The following is a 15,837-nucleotide window of genomic DNA, read 5'->3' as shown; positions in this document are numbered from 1 at the left end:
ACAAACCAAGCAAAAGAATCCCGTTGCTTTGCTGCAGTATCAAAAGGAAAGAGAACAAAAATCTGACAATGCATAGATTGTCAAGGGCACCACAGCAAGATAATTTAAGTAGGCCTGGTGGTAACTTCTGTTTACCCTGCTTTGGTTGGTTTGTTTCAAAAGTCTAAACGTTTTTTTCTGCCAATAGCTATATGGTCTATAGTGTGGTAAAAATCAATTTATTTATGTATTTGTTTATGGCTTTGACTGTGGCACATGATACAGGAAGTTTAGCCACATGCTTAATCCACTCAGATCACCCAGGATAGGGTTATTGTATCACATGTGGCAGTAAACCCTGCCCTCTGCTGCACGGTTGTGCAAGGACTGTGCTAGGAAGAGGGCATTTTCCACCCATGCAAGCAACAGGGTAGGAGCTAGAACAAAAGAGTGCCGCCAGGTACAGCAGCAAGCATGTTAGACTGAGCATCACATCCATAAAGCTGTGTAGAGGTCTGCAATTCAGGGGGCTGTTTAGCCTCAATCCCTGAGCTGACCAGCGTGTACATTGCTCTTAACAAAATGCTAGCCAGCAGCAGGCAGAGAGAGGTTATGTTACCGATCCTTACGATGAGCAGCAAAAAGCATTCTACACAGTTGGCAAGTTTCCTGCAGAAGAGGACACACTGGACAGTGTCATGACTTAGCTTATGGTATTAGCATGTGTATTAACATTTAGTGTCTAAGCAAGCTTGGGGCCCTACTGCACTAGGCACATTGTAAGAGACAGCCCCAGCCAGAGTGCTGGTTATTTGGCAATCCAGGCAAGGCCTAGGCACAAGAGGATGAGTTAAGGAGAGACTTGGAGCCGTCTGTTCTTTCTCTAGCCTTTGCTGATTTCAGACAGCCCCTCAAACACAAAAAGTTTAAATAAATATTATTTTTTTAAAGTAAGTTTAAAATGTCAACACATCCTCAAACCCAGCGTGTGTGCTGCTCAGTCACCATTAACGTGCCATTAAAATCAAAAGGAACACCAGGGCCTGCCTGTCCCTTCCAACAACCCTGCAGTGTGCCCAGAATGACTAGCAGCAAAGGAATAACAATAGAGGAAACACTTATGTAATAAGCAATATCATCAGTCATGTATGGTATTATTCCCTGAAGTTACAGTTTTCCTCATTAAACCCTATGCCATCCATTGGATGATTCTAGGAAAGCAGATAATTGAATGTAAATAGGCTTTTAGCTTTCTCTTTACACATATTCACCTTTGGTACAGGGTTTACAAAGGCACATTATACAGTGAAAACAATTGCATGAGCATTTTAAAACTCTGGTTTCCCTACCTGTAGTATAACTGGGCTCAAAGGACACAGAGGCTCTGAGCGATTGCTAGGATGTTTGCTGTTCACAGTCTGGTTCCTCTGAACTGCGAGAAGGAATGAGCACTCCAGTGGCCTTCTCTAACTCTGGGAAATTTTAGCAAAAATTTCCTATCGGTGTTACCACCAGTTCAGCTCTGTCTGGCAGTAGCAACAGCGAGTACGCTAATGTAAACAAAGCGCTGGCATCTGGCTGTGTTTTAATCATCATTGCGCAGAGCTACTCTCAGCAGTTAGATGACACTGTGATTGAAAAACTCACAAGTGCCTGAAGCCCCAACTACACTGATTCCATCCCCATTCCCTCTTGCTGCCAGCAGTGGAGCTGAACTGGTTATAGCAATAGTGGTTATTTATTATTATTTTAAGAGCCTGTTGTAGACGCACCCTGATACAAACTGTGTGAGGAAACAGTGACCTAAGGTAGTCAACAGCTGAAGGCTGCAGGGAGGAGCCTGTAATTCACTAAATCTAAAGTGCTAGATTTACAGGCATAAAGGGAAAGCCATCTGCTGGGTTGCCACACACAGCCCGCAGGAAGAAATGGTTTTCTTTTCCATTGAAATAGGATATTTCAAAAAATCCTTGGTAATCTGGATTATGCTTTTTAATTTTGCTTCTTTATGATTTAATTAGAAGGGTTGGATGGATTTTTAAGGCTTATTTTCACTCCCTCCCTTATTCATTCCCACTCTAGGAATATCAAGTCCAATCTTCCCTGCCGTTTAGTGGAAACATAATAGGAGTTTCACCAAAATATGGTGTGAGTTTTCGCACCTCAATTAAAGGGACAGGAGCACTGAACCTTTAGTAAAGGTGTCCTTTTGATAAAGGGGTTATTAAGCACTAGAATAAAACTGGTGTTACCAAAACAACATATTTTCAGATCTTTGATTAGATGTTCCTTTCTTTTTCAACTGCTGAGCTCTCAATCTCTTGCGATGTCAATCTCACATGTAACCCAGTCTCCAGAGCATACAACACAGATTTCTAAACAAACAAAATGAGTTTGTTTGTATAAAGGCACAAATCCATTCCCCTCTCCCCTTTATAGGTCATCTTTAAGAGAAAAACAGAATTCATATGCTGACATACCTCCTAACCAAGAATAGGGGATGAGATATGGTAATAAAACCAGGATAAGTAAGAGGAGTCTATATACAACATAGGGACTCAATAAACCAGCCATGCAGCTTTTAAGATTTTGGAAACAATTTCTTCTAAGGAGAATAAAATGGCTATTCTAATTAATCTTTTACGTTTAAAGAAAAATACTTTCTTACTCTGCATGGCATGTTTGAGAGGTTTCATATATGCATATTTATATTAAAGATACTTCATTTTGGGAATAGTCATTCTACATGGGTGTTCGGAAGTTGCTGCACAAAGTAATTGCTTTGACACTAACACATTAAACTGTTTAATTATCTGGTAAATTCATATAAGTCCTTTCAGGACCTGTTCACACACCTGCAATGCTGTAGGGGAGTCAAAACAACATTGGCTCATGTTAATTGGAAGTGTCTGTTAAAAACGCACAAGGAATAATCTGGAGAATTTTTGAGATATTAATATTAGATAATCTAGTATGTGCAGCTATATTGGCACAGAACATTTATCTACAGCTGTGTAAAGAACAGAAATTCCATTTTGTGAAGGATTTCAAGATTTCTACATTTTTCATTCCCACTCAGAAAACCCCAAAATTTCAAAATTCTGAGAAAGAAAAATTCTGAAAAATATTAGTTTCAGATAGATCCAAACATTAAGATTTCAAAAGAAAAAGTAATTTCAAAACAAAAATTGAAATACTTTTCCAAAAAAGTGTCCAAATAGGACATTTTGACAACCAGAACTTTATTCCCCCTTTTTTTCCTTCCAAAATGAAATTTCAGTGAAAAATCACCACAATTTCATGAAGCGTTTCGATTTCAAAGGAGCTGCATTTCTAATGGGAAATGGTGCCAAAGATTGAACTTCTCTCATTATACCTATACCCCTCTCCCCTCAAACACCAAAAAAAGCCCGTTCTACAACTACAGAGTACAGCCTGAAGCATGCAAGGAAACATGGACCAAAGATCTGTTCATAATACTACAGCAGTTTATTTGGCCTGTGTTGCACACTTCTTTACTGCATGTTACATAATCAGTGACTTAGGAAGGAGCCAGTCCTGAGGAGGTATGAAAATAATTGCAGACCTAGATGTCTTCAATATTATCACACAAGCACTCATTTCTCTTTGTCTGCTGGAGGAGGCCATATTAAATGTAACACGAGGAGCCCCTCCCAAAGTTTCCATAGCTTTTGGCTGTGCTATTTGAGCTGTGTGTTAACATTAATGAGGGCATCATGTGTACTATCTGCACAAAAACATCTCTGGGATTTATTTGTCAATTTTAGCCTTTTAAATACATGCATACAATCTCGCCTTTAATTATTAGCTACGGTTAACATAGCACATACATGACAGCTGATTTTAGGTAGATGGCTGTTCTATAGGAAAGAGAACTCCAAGCCATTGCGTGAATGGGTCTGACCCTATAGAAAGAAAGGAAGTATGGAAGGGGAAAAAAAAATTAATTGCAGACATTTGTTCTTTGGAATGCCGTAACTCATCATCTTCTCAAGTCTATTGTGATGAATCATGTAACATGAAATGCATCCTATAGAAAACCACTAGAGGGGAGTAAAGTAACATAAAATGCAAGTACTTCATCTCAACTCAGTTTTGCTGTAATTGCACAAGTTAATTAATGGCTATAGTAAAACCAGAGTATTAAAGAATTGCATTTGCTTTACAATCAAAAGGGAAGTTGATTAGATAATTACAATATTTCTGTCCTCCCTTACTAGATTTCAGTCTGACAGGGAACATTCATCTGGACAAAGCCAGAACACCAGAGATGGCATTTAGCCAAAACATTTGGCACAAGGGATGCATTTCTTTAGCTGTGTTCGGATTTACAAGGAAGTGTCATTACGTGATGGAAACAGGCTAATTTCTTCAAGTGTTGACAAAAGCTGACGAAAAGCTCCCAGCTATAGATTCTCACACTAATCATTGTTTCTATGGCTCTCTGCTCACTGTCCCAAATCTACCCAACAAGATAACATCTACCAAAATAGCAAGGGTGGGGAGGATTAATTAAGTCTGAAGACAAAAGTGCTGTGCATGCAAGGAGCATTATAGAGTGGAAAGCACTCAGAATTAAGTCTCACTACAGTCACAAGTAGTGCTGGTGTTCCCTGTCTCTTTCAGGTTACCATGTCATATTGTAATTTGCCTGCACCATCAGAGATGAGGCAGATGACTGATGAATCAGGCTTCACTTCTGATCAGAAGATAATGTATGAAATAGCAAAAGAACCACTTCAAGTACATTTAATTGGGAAGTCTGTAACCTCCATTGAAAAAAGGGAAATAGGAGGATGCAAATTTTAGTGGAATGAGTGTCAACAACAGAAGAAAGCTCACAAATAAAGCCAGAGTGGCTCTCACAGACTTCAAGGACAAGTGACAAAGAAGGGGGAATTAAAAGATGTATATAGTAACAACCCTTTGTTTCTGGAAACACGTCCAGCTCAGGAAGCTGCATGCATTGAATGTCAGGAAGGGATCACTATGAAGTATTATGAAAATCTTCAGAGAGTGGCAGAAAAGAACCAGTGGAAAAAAAGAGTCCCCAACAGAAAGGATTCTAGAACTGCCAGTGTTTGACTGCAATAGCGCTGGAAAGGTGAGAAAGAACCAGCGAGAAGAGACACTCCTCCTTTGCCAGATGTTCCACAGTAGCCTCAGTTACTGAACTTCTATTTGTGGCAGTCCTGAAAAAGAAGTTTCTCCACAACCACGGAAGAAGCACCTTGCAGAAGATTGTAATCATAACTCTGCAGTGGACTCAACAGCAAATTTAACCAGTTTGAAAACCATCAACGTCTTACGACAAATGAAAGCAAAGATAGTCAGAGGTTGCACACATTTTGGACTCTTCTGGGGGGAGGGGGGGTCTCACTTTTATGAAGTCTGGCTCACTACAGCGCTTGCAAGCTGCTGCGGCACATAGGAAGATTAAGCCAGATCCAGGCCTCATATGATACCTGGCAGACAAGACTGTTACTAGAGGTTTAGAGTAGACAGTGAGAAATCTTACAATGGATTCAATCACACAGCAAAGGATGATCTGTGTTGTCATACTGGACAAGACATTCTGAATGGCGAATCAACCCCCTCAAGGAGGCCTGAGCTAGAGGATGTGGAAATCAACTCCAACAAACAAAAAATTCAGGCAAAAAAAAAAAAAAAAAAAAAAAGGCCAGTCTAAAGACAAGAGGAAAAAAGAGAAACCAAGATTAAAATTAGTGAAAAATTAAGAGACTAAGAAAAAAAGACAAAGAAAAAGAAAAGAGCCAGTGCAAAGTCAAAGAGAATTAAAAGGAAAAGGACCAGATTAAAGCAAAGGACAAACCTGAGTCAAAGAGCAGAAATAAGCACATTAGAGCGCCAGATAAATAAAAGGCAGAATAATCAGTCACTCAAGTTCAAAGGAAGAATGGTCCAATGGTTAAGGTGTTAGCCTAGGACTTGGGAGACCTGGGGTTAATACCCTGCTCTACTGTAGGCTTCCTAAGTCTTTGGGAAGTCACTTAGCCTCTCTGTACCTCAGTTTGCCATCTGTAGAACTATTTGCCATCTGCAGAACTAGTACTGTAGTGCTTCCCTACCTCACAGTGGATAAATGAGGATAAATACATTATCGATCTATGGCAGGGACATAGGCACCTTAAGTAGACTCAGGTAGTTCTCTGCTATTATTTAAAAGATCATGCTAGGCTTTTTAACAAATATTAGGTATTGATAACATGCAGAGAGGGAGAAGTAATCCTGCTGGAAAGGGGACTTTGAATTGTTAGAAGGCTCTAACATCACTTCTCTGAAGGGTTAATGTTGCCATGGTGCTGACTGTAATTTCTGGGTTACTACTACTCACAAGATACTTCTGTTATACCTCTTTGTTTTCTGTCTTCACATTTTGTCAGCCTCATGCTCTAGTCTTACAAAATTGAGGTTTTGAGGATCTCTCTGTTCTCTTATAACAATCAGAATATTAATCTTTAAAAATTGTCAATATAAAGCTCAATTGAAGAACAGGTGTGTTGCCTATTGAAATATACCAGCCTCGAATGCCACCATGATGGCAAGCAGACTGGTCTTTTCCAAGCCTGGTTATGGCTATTACAAATACAGTGCCAGGAAGATATTTGTATTACAGTACCAGGCAGAGGCCTCGGTCAGGATTGCCTAGCATATTTGGGCTTCAATGTGCATTTCTACTGATTGTAGGAGACAGTCCCTACCTAATTAGTTTACTCCTATTAAGTACCCAACTTTTAGAACAATTTCATTTGAGTCACTCGCTACCTAAGATAGCTAGTCATAGTTTGAGTAGAAGCATTCCCACATTTGATGTAACAAGCAGGGCATTTAGGCCTTACCCTAAAATGTTATTGGTAGCTATAGTGGGAGCTCTAGTGTAGACAAGGTATCACTATGTTATCTAGACCTGCTTTGACCAGTAGCTGGTCTATACTAGTGCTCCCACTCATCACCATTGGAAATGCCCTGTGGGCAACAGCTGTGCAGTTTATTCAGGGAAAAAAGGCCTGTGGATTTCTTAGGGCAGTCCATATATATCTTCTTAATAGAAGACCATTGGCAAAGAAAGCTTCTAAATCAATTATGTAAATGTGGAAGTGAGATCCCCACAATTTTACATGCTTCACTTACAAGCTCTCTGTGCAAGGTCTTGTATTAAAGACTATCCTAAGAATGTTGTACTTAAGAATTCTTGGACAGTCAACAATTCTACATGGGGCCCACTTAGCGGCATAGACAATATATTCTCTGTGACATTAGCTACTTAAAGATGATCAGTTTGTTACATGGATGGGGATATTTCCTAGAACCCGGGTTTTGCAGACAGTTATAAAAACAATAAAACTAGAAAGTAAAAGGATTTTGTAGCATAGGATGAATGCCCTACTGCAGTCTGCTATTAGGTTGAGAGGCGTCAACCATGAATCTCTTTGAATGCAGATGAAGTTAAATAGTATGGAATTGAAACAGTAATTGAACAGCAGAGAGCCTATTGGCTGTTGTGCCAGAAATACAGCATTAGAACAAGCAGCAGTCTGAATAAGTAGCTGCTGGCAAGTCTGTACAGAGCATACCAGAAGGAATAGATTCACAGAACAGTAAATGACTTCTCAATTAAGACAAATATGTTCTTTCAGCAATATATAGCCTAGTGGGAGAGGACACATGGCAAACTTATTTTAAGACACTCCTTTAGTGGCTGCATTACAAGCGTTCACACAACTGTACAAATCCAACCACAAATTGCAACACTAACCTTCCCACTGTCTCCTGGTGTCATTCGCTGTTTAGTTCCAGGAACTGCTACTGTTGTTTTAGTCCATTGCTTCATTCTTCCCTTGGTGTTAGAGGAGCAAGGGCCTAGGAATTGCTAGTCACAAGGGAGCTGATAATACTTAGATCTGTTGTTGCCCCAGCCATCAAATCTTTACTCAGGGAATTCTTGTTACTGTGTGTTTGGGGTCATCTTCCCTTCAGTTTTTTGCAGAGAAGTCTCATCAGGGAAGCTTTAAAATCCCCTTCCAGAGTGGTTTTGCTGATGTCTGGAGTTGTCAGTGCAACAAAATATACCATTAACGTTGAATGTGGATTTAGCTGGTTCTCCAGCTACACACATGCTATTAATGGACATGAAGATTTTTGTGCTTCCTATGGATTAGTGTTTTGCATCTATTGCTGTGATACGTTAGGGGACATAAAATTATTAAAACGGGCATGATGGTCAATTGATCTTATATTTAATTATCCTTATTTTTATCAAGCTGTGACAGAGAGCACTTGTTTCTCACCTTTCTTTCTACATAAAAATGCCTTCTATTAGAGAGTGGAGAAGGGCAGAGCATAAGAGGAAATTGTTCCCAAACCCAAGAAAAAAGGTTCTTCAGTTTGTCAGAGTTTCCCCAACACTATCAATCTGCTAAGCCATGGCTTACTTGAAAGCAGTTGTTGCAGGAAGGTTGTCTCTGCTCAGTGTAGTTCCTCTTTTAATCCAGCATAAGTCTGAATTTTATCAGCTGTTCAGACTTTAGCTTGGTACTTTGGTTTGAACTGGATTCACTGGACCTTCAAACAACTTCTTAAAGAATTTTTTAAAAACTACAACAAAACTAAAATGTGAGTTGTATATTGTATGTTTAAGACTAGTAGCTATATTAATAAAGTGTAATGCAATATGCCATAGGAAGTTAGCAGTTTTGAAAGGGCATTTTAAAGAGCTGCTTTTTTTTGGTTTGTTTGCATCAGAATAGGCCTACTGGAAGATTTAGAAAGCATTTGGATTTGTGTTTATTTTTTCCAGAAGTAATAAGCTTATGAAAGAGCCATTTGAACCATCATAGACTAATGTTTTAAACAGTGCTTACTTTGATAACTTTTGATCAATATTGGGGAAGACTAATCTAGCTGTTTTGCACACACAAATCAGACAGGTGGGCATCTGGCTGCCCAGTTTCTGTGCTCAATTGTTTGTCCTGCAGAACAGAACTTTTATAGACACAAGCTTTGTCTACATGGAAAAAGTGCTTTGGAATAATCTCAGGTGTGAATTTAAACAGGCCCAGTTATTCTGTTATAAAGTCTGTACAAGCACGCTTTATTCTAGTATAATTGTGCCTTTTTTCAGCTCAGTTTATTGGGAAAGAGTTGAAGCTAAACCAGAAAAGGAAAAAAAGCCGCTCATACTGGAAGAGTATTCAGATGGGAGGGTTATAGATATCTAAGTGGTAAAACTTTCCCCTGTGCACATGGCCACAGTTATTTCCTCCGATAAAACTGGGAACCTGGCCCTAGAGCTTAGCCACTGTTCATGTTGGTTTAAGTACAAGAGGTCTCTTGTGGCCTTGATCTTGCTCCCATTGAAAATAATGGCAAAACTCCATCTTGCCTACAGAGAAAGTGGGATTGGGTTAATGGATAACATGAAAGGACAACCAAGAATTCAGAATTTTCATATTAGATCCCATGACCTAATTTCAAATCAACGAGATGTAATGCATTCTGCCATGCCAACTGGCATGAAAATTAAAATAGCCAATTAAGACATTTTTGTAAAGCAAATTAAGTACATTTTTCATTTGAAGTTTTTGTTTTTCAGAACTTTGTTCTATTGTTCTTTTAAAGTAGAAAATAGGCTATATATTGCTCATAAAACTTTGTGCAGTTCAAGTTTCAACCCTGAAGACTCAAGAAATAGTTTCTTTACCATAGCTGTATGTTGTGCCATCTTTCTTTTCCACCCTAGACTAAGCAAATATGAAAGAAATAAAAGTACTCTTAGTGAGCTTGTAACTCAATAACTTTGAAGAGCAAACACCTCATGGAAAACGGATTCCCTGGAGACTGGTCTGCTTCTCTAGTTCTCTTCTCTATTCTAAATATTGCAGATATTTACATATTTACTTAGATGTTCATCTGTGGCTGCTGTTTATGCCACTGTGCAAGTGAATCCTTGGGTTATAACTGTATTAGTAGTCACATGGATGTTGTGTTGTCACAACCACTTTAGACTTTGTGTGAGGAACAAACAGCAGGAGCAGGTGAAGCCTGCAGCAAAAATCCTGTTTTCATATAAATGTCCCTGGAAAGAAAAGCAAATGCAACTCAAAAGCAAAAAATATGCTAGAGACAGAATGAGCTAAAGGGTGTGTTTCAGAGAATCTTCTATGAAATACAAGCAGATCTTTAACAGAAGTTATTAAAGCATCATGATGAGGAATATTACTAAATCTTTGATTTAAATTAAGAGGATAATCAATGCTATCTAGGGATAGCTGTGAAATGAGGTTACCCTACTTTACTGAAAACAAAGCTATGATCTTTTTCACAGTCAGAAGTGAACCAGCTTTCACTGTACATTATGTTCAAAGAGAAGACACATACTTGGAGTTTGATTCAGAATATAAAAGACTGATGATCATTTTATAAAACCATATCTAAATGTTTATGATTCTAAAAAAATTATACAGTGATGCTTATAGGGATGAAATGCCTGAGCATTTCAAACAGATTCTGAAAAACATCTCTAATGCACACTAAACTTTTATACCAAATTGTAAAAGGGACCACAAGTGAAAGTAGTTTTATTTGTATATAAATAAAAATATAACATTGCACTGCAAGCTACAACTGCTTTTGAAGTACAAAAATAGATTCTGTTTAACACAAAACACACAACACTTATATAAAATACTGTACACAACTGTAAAAGACAGATGACTAAGGTAAACAAAACTCTACATCAATATTTCAAGTAATTTTATATGATTGATTGTTCATGTAACAGTCTCAAGTCATACAACATTGAGAGATCACAAAATGGACAAAACCCACAAGTTTCTAGAACAATAGGTTTTCCACACATTCCAAGGCTGCATTTAAATATATTAGTTTCTTCTAAACTAATGTTTGAAGAATTATTGATGTTAATCCACATTAGGAAATGGGCTATCAAAGCCACTATCTTGCTGAAAAGATTTGGCATCCAGTATCAATTTCCTTGAAAGTTGGTTGTAGCCTTTTCCTATATTTGAATATGGTGATGCACTGTTTTGTTGCGAGACATTGGATTTTGATTTGTCAGAGTTCTGGTATGAATTATGTCCTGGGTTCATGTTCAGCTGCTCATTACTGTAAAGTATGGTTTCGCTTTTTGCACTAAGAATTTTGGCTTTGCAGCTGGTAAGTTGTCTACAAAATGTACCAATATTTTCATCTGCATCAGAAAACAAGTTGATCACAGGAAACTGTTCAGAGGCCATAAATTGTGCTTGTGCATTAGAACTTGCTTTTTGCACAGGATACAAGGAGGACATATCACCACTATCCAAATGTAGACTCCCAGTAACTGAATTCCATTCAGCAGAGCTTCCTTCATCCCTTACTGGAGTTTCTTGAACATCAAACCCCTGAGTTTTCTCAGATTTTGCCTCCCAACATCCATTTGGCTGGTTACATTTAAATTCTTTTAAGACTGGTCTTTGAGTCTGATTCTCAAACATTACATGAGCTGGCCTAGACTGGGAAAGGCCGTTTATACAGCTGGGCATATGTGTGTTTCCAAACTTCACCACGGGAAGACACGAGGGTGTCTTCTGAAGTGCTGTAGTGCTAGCAGCATTTGTCAGACCTTTGTCTGTATTTGAGACATAGTCATTTCTGTCTCTTCCTCCATCTTCAGCAGGACAAAATTCGGCCATAACATCTCTTGGATTATCAGCTGGCTGTTTAGAAGTGCTCCCACTATTTTGGATATTTGAAGTCACTCTTACATGAAGCCCAGACTGTGTTTCAGCCTGTACCGCATCAAGCTGCTGTCTTAAGTTATAAGGTACACGTTTCTGAACAACTTGATCACTTGTTTTTTTGTCAATACTTTCACCACATGATTTGCTTTCCGTATGGGCTGGCATAGTTTGATGAATGTAATTTCTTTCTGATTGCTCAACTCCAGTTGGTAGTTCAGAATTTAGTAGCAAGGCTAAGGAGGGGGGGGAGAAAAAAAAAAGATTAATTTAAGGAAACAATGTTTGAAAAAAGTCAGTTTATATAAAAAGAGTTTTCAATACTAGTGTTCTCAAATCAAGCGGTTCACATTTTTAAGTTTCAGTTGGAGGTACGACCTATTCAAATGCTGGCAAAGCAAAGCAAACAAAAACATTTCCTCTCACTGTCCACCTGTGTTTTCACTATTAAATGGATTAAACCTATCAGAGGGCGAAGGAAGGGAACCAACTTTTCACTCCAACATACCTGAGTGGGCATTTTTGCTCTGCGGGGTGCTCCGAACAGGTGTTTCGAGCACTTTTGCCATTGTAGCAAGCTTGCTAGCAGCATTCATTATTTTCTTTTCAGCCCTGTTGATAACCCAGAATATTTAAAATCAGTAAGCGTTTTTGAAGCTAACTAGCTTTCCCTAGTCTGTTTTGCCAGTTGCCATACAAACACTCCAGAGAAAAATGTGTTAGAAATTCAAATTACCCTGCCTCTTCAATTAAGCTTGAGAAAAATCACAATATCTGAGACCAGCTCAGACAATTCCTCCAGCAAAGCCAGGGAAAAACCAAACCAAAACTGCTACTTTTGGTTTTCATTTAAACATTCTGGAACCTTTTAATACTTCAAGCAAGAAAAGGCACACGCTCATTCCTCCTCCTTTTATAGGTCACCTTTAAAGCCAGATTTATTTTTTTTAAAACTGCACAATTGCTGTGAAGTCACAACATGATATTTTCATGTTCACCCCTCTTTACTTGAAGGAAACTTCCTGGAGAATCAAGTGTGCTTGTTGAGAAGGTAACAAGAAAGGTTACTTGGTCAGTCTCAATCACAAAGTTCACTGAAGAAGATACCAGTTGGCTTGAAGAATCCACACCAAAGTATGTATTTGACAGGCTTCTAAAGCAGACTAGCAGGACTTGCAGGCCAGTGCAACCTCAGAGTATATAAACAATGGGCAACTGATTGGGAGCTTAATATAGTTATTTCTATATTCTTGTATATTTCTATTTTCTTCTAGTATATATGCTATACTATAATTTCATATGTATCTGTTTGAGACTCACCCTTCATGTTTCCCACCATCACTGAGAAGTTGCTGAAGACAAATCAAATAGTATTTGCGCATTTTCCGGGCAGTCTCTTGGCGTTCCCTTAAAACTTCTGCTTTAATCATTTCAGCTGCTCTCTCTTTGCTTTCATGGATATAACGAAGCATATCATCTACACAAATATAATTTTATTAGTATGGCACCTCAAAAGGATCTGAGACAAGCTGGCCAAGAGGTAAGGAGATGAGGGTAGGAATGTTGCAATGGTAGTGTGGCTGGCACTCAACAGTAACCACTACGGTCAAACAAGGAATGGCATTTGATCTAGTCCTCTTCAGCCAAAAAGAGAGTGGCTAAAACACAGTGCCTGGAATGTGGTGATGAGACACGGGACAATGAAATATCCCCAAGAACAAATTCTTTGGGGGTTTGGGGGGGGGGAGGAGTTTGTCATTTGATGAAAGTTATAGTGTGGAAGAAAAAATAGAGCTAAGTAAGGCAATGACGCAAAGCAACCCTTGCCATTTATGATAACTTAAAACAATTTGTATAGGGCTAGAGTCTGCCAGTCTCCCTCATGATGTGTAGCACTTTACTATAACAGCAGCCTCACTGACATGTAGTAATATACTATAAGGTAAGTGAGGCTAGCAGAATCAGGCCCATACTTGTTGCAGTGAGTCTTTTATAGGATTAAAGGTTAATTCAACCTCTTGCATTCTCTCTATTAAAAAAATTAATATCTATCAAGGAGAGCATACAATGTGAGGTATGAGAGTGTGATCTTAAGGGGCACTTGGTGCAAGGAGAGGGGACACAGGTTTCTTCCATCTTGCATCTGACGAAGTGGGTTGCAGTCCACAAAAGCTTATGCCTGCAGAAATTAAATTTGTTACTCTTTAAAGTGCTACAGGACTCTCGTTGTTTTTGCTGTATACAGACTAACACAGCTACCCCTCTGGAACTTTTCACCATGGAAGGCACTGAATTTAGCCATATGAAATGGAAATCTATCAACTTCATGAAAAAACTTGCACAGATACAGACAGACATCTTCCTCTCCAAGTGCAAACAAATGGACATCATACCAAATGGACTGAAAATGAAAAATCCATTATGATCGACATATTATACAGACTATGGTGAGAGACTGTCACACACTCTCAAAAAAGCTACGGAACCACCTGATCAGCATTCTGTACAGCAAACAGGAGAAGATCAAGAAAGAAAACTCAATGCTGGATAATCTCATGAATGGCCAAACTTCCACAGAAACTTTCATGTGGTTGATCTTTACAAAAACAAGACGGGCCATTTACAACACTCACTTTGCTTCTCTACAGAGGAAAAAGGACTAAACTATCTAAACTCCTACATGCCACAAGGGACCACAACTGTGATACCCTTGACTCATCCAACAATATTGTAAATTTATCCAGCTATACTCTTAACCCAGCAGAAGAGTCCGTCTTTTCTCGGGGACTCTCTTTCTGCCCCACCACCCCCACACACGATACAATTCTGCGGTGACCTGGAATCCTACTTTTGCCATCTCCGACTCAAGGAATATTTCCACCATACCACTGAACAACACACTAACCCACAGATACCTTCCTACCAACGCTACAAGCAGAAGAATTCTGCATGGACTCCTCCTGACGGTCGAAACAACAGACTAGACTTTTACAGAGTGTTTCGGCCGACATGCACAAGCTGAGATTGTAGACAAGCAACATCGCTTGCCCCATAACCTCAGCCATGCAGAACGCAACGCCATCCACAGCCTCGATAACAACTCTGACATTATAATCAAAGGAGGTGCCGTAATCATCATGAATAGGTCGGATTATGAACAGGAGGCTGCCAGACAACTCTCCAGCACCACATTCTACAAGCCATTACCATCCGATCCCACTGAGGAATACCAAAAGAAACTACAACATCTACTTAAGAAACTCCCTAAAGAAACACAGGAATAAATCTATACAGACACACCCCGAGCCCCAACCAGGGTTATTCTATCTGCTATCCGACATCCACAAACCTAGTAATCCTGGACCACCCCCATCATCTCAAGCATTGGCACTCTCACTGCAGGACTGTCAGGCTATGTGGACTCTCTCCTCAGGCCCTATGCCACCAGCACTCCTAGCTATCTTCATTGATACCACTGACTTCCTGAGAAAACTACAATCCATCGATGATCTCCCAGAAAACACCATCCTAGCCACTGTGGATGTAGAAGCTCTCTACACCAACATTCCACACAAAGATCGACTATAAGCCATCAGGAACATTTTCCCTGCTGATGATATGGCACACCTGGTAGCTGAACTTAGTTCTGGGTCAGGACAAAGTCACAACTTCAGATTTGGAGGCAATCTATACCTTCAAGTCAGTGGCACAGCTATGGGCACCTGCATGGCCCCACAGTATGCCAACATTTTTATGGCTGACCTAGAACACCGCTTCCTCAAAACTCGTCCCCAAACACCTCTCCTTTACCTACGCTACATTGATGACATTTTCATCATCTGGACCCACGGGAAAGAGTCCCTCAAAGAATTCCACCAGGATTTCAATAATTTCCACCCCACCATCAACCTCAGCCTGGACCAGTTCACACAAGAAATCCACTTCCTGGACACAACAATACAAATAAAGGATGGTCACGCTAATACCATCCTATACCGAAAACAAAACTGACCGCAATACATATCTTCATGCCTCCAACTTCCACCCTGGACACATTACACAATCCATTGTCTACAGC

General features: G+C 39.4%; 1 protein-coding gene across 5 annotated transcripts in view; it reads right to left on the bottom strand.

The window, feature by feature from the left end:
• Positions 1-10,581: 10,581 nt before the first annotated feature.
• CEP152 (centrosomal protein 152) overlaps positions 10,582-15,837 on the bottom strand; it is a 51,891-nt gene continuing 46,635 nt past the window's right edge. For all 5 annotated transcript variants that reach the window (XM_067555797.1, XM_067555799.1, XM_067555798.1 and 2 more), the window contains 3 exons: positions 13,080-13,236; positions 12,268-12,371; positions 10,582-11,995 (listed from right to left, as the gene is read on the bottom strand). In XM_067555797.1, coding sequence (XP_067411898.1) covers positions 10,941-11,995; positions 12,268-12,371; positions 13,080-13,236 — 1,316 coding nt within the window. In that variant the 3' untranslated portion in view covers positions 10,582-10,940. The remainder of the gene's footprint in view (positions 11,996-12,267; positions 12,372-13,079; positions 13,237-15,837) is intronic.

The sequence above is a fragment of the Emydura macquarii genome, unplaced genomic scaffold (genome assembly GCF_026122565.2).
Source record: "Emydura macquarii macquarii isolate MOO-44397 ecotype Brisbane River unplaced genomic scaffold, CSIRO-AGI_Emac_v2 contig_1644, whole genome shotgun sequence".
Classification (NCBI taxonomy): domain Eukaryota; kingdom Metazoa; phylum Chordata; order Testudines; family Chelidae; genus Emydura; species Emydura macquarii.
Note: the sequence above shows the minus strand (reverse complement) of the source record. Positions and strands in the feature narration are given on the sequence as shown.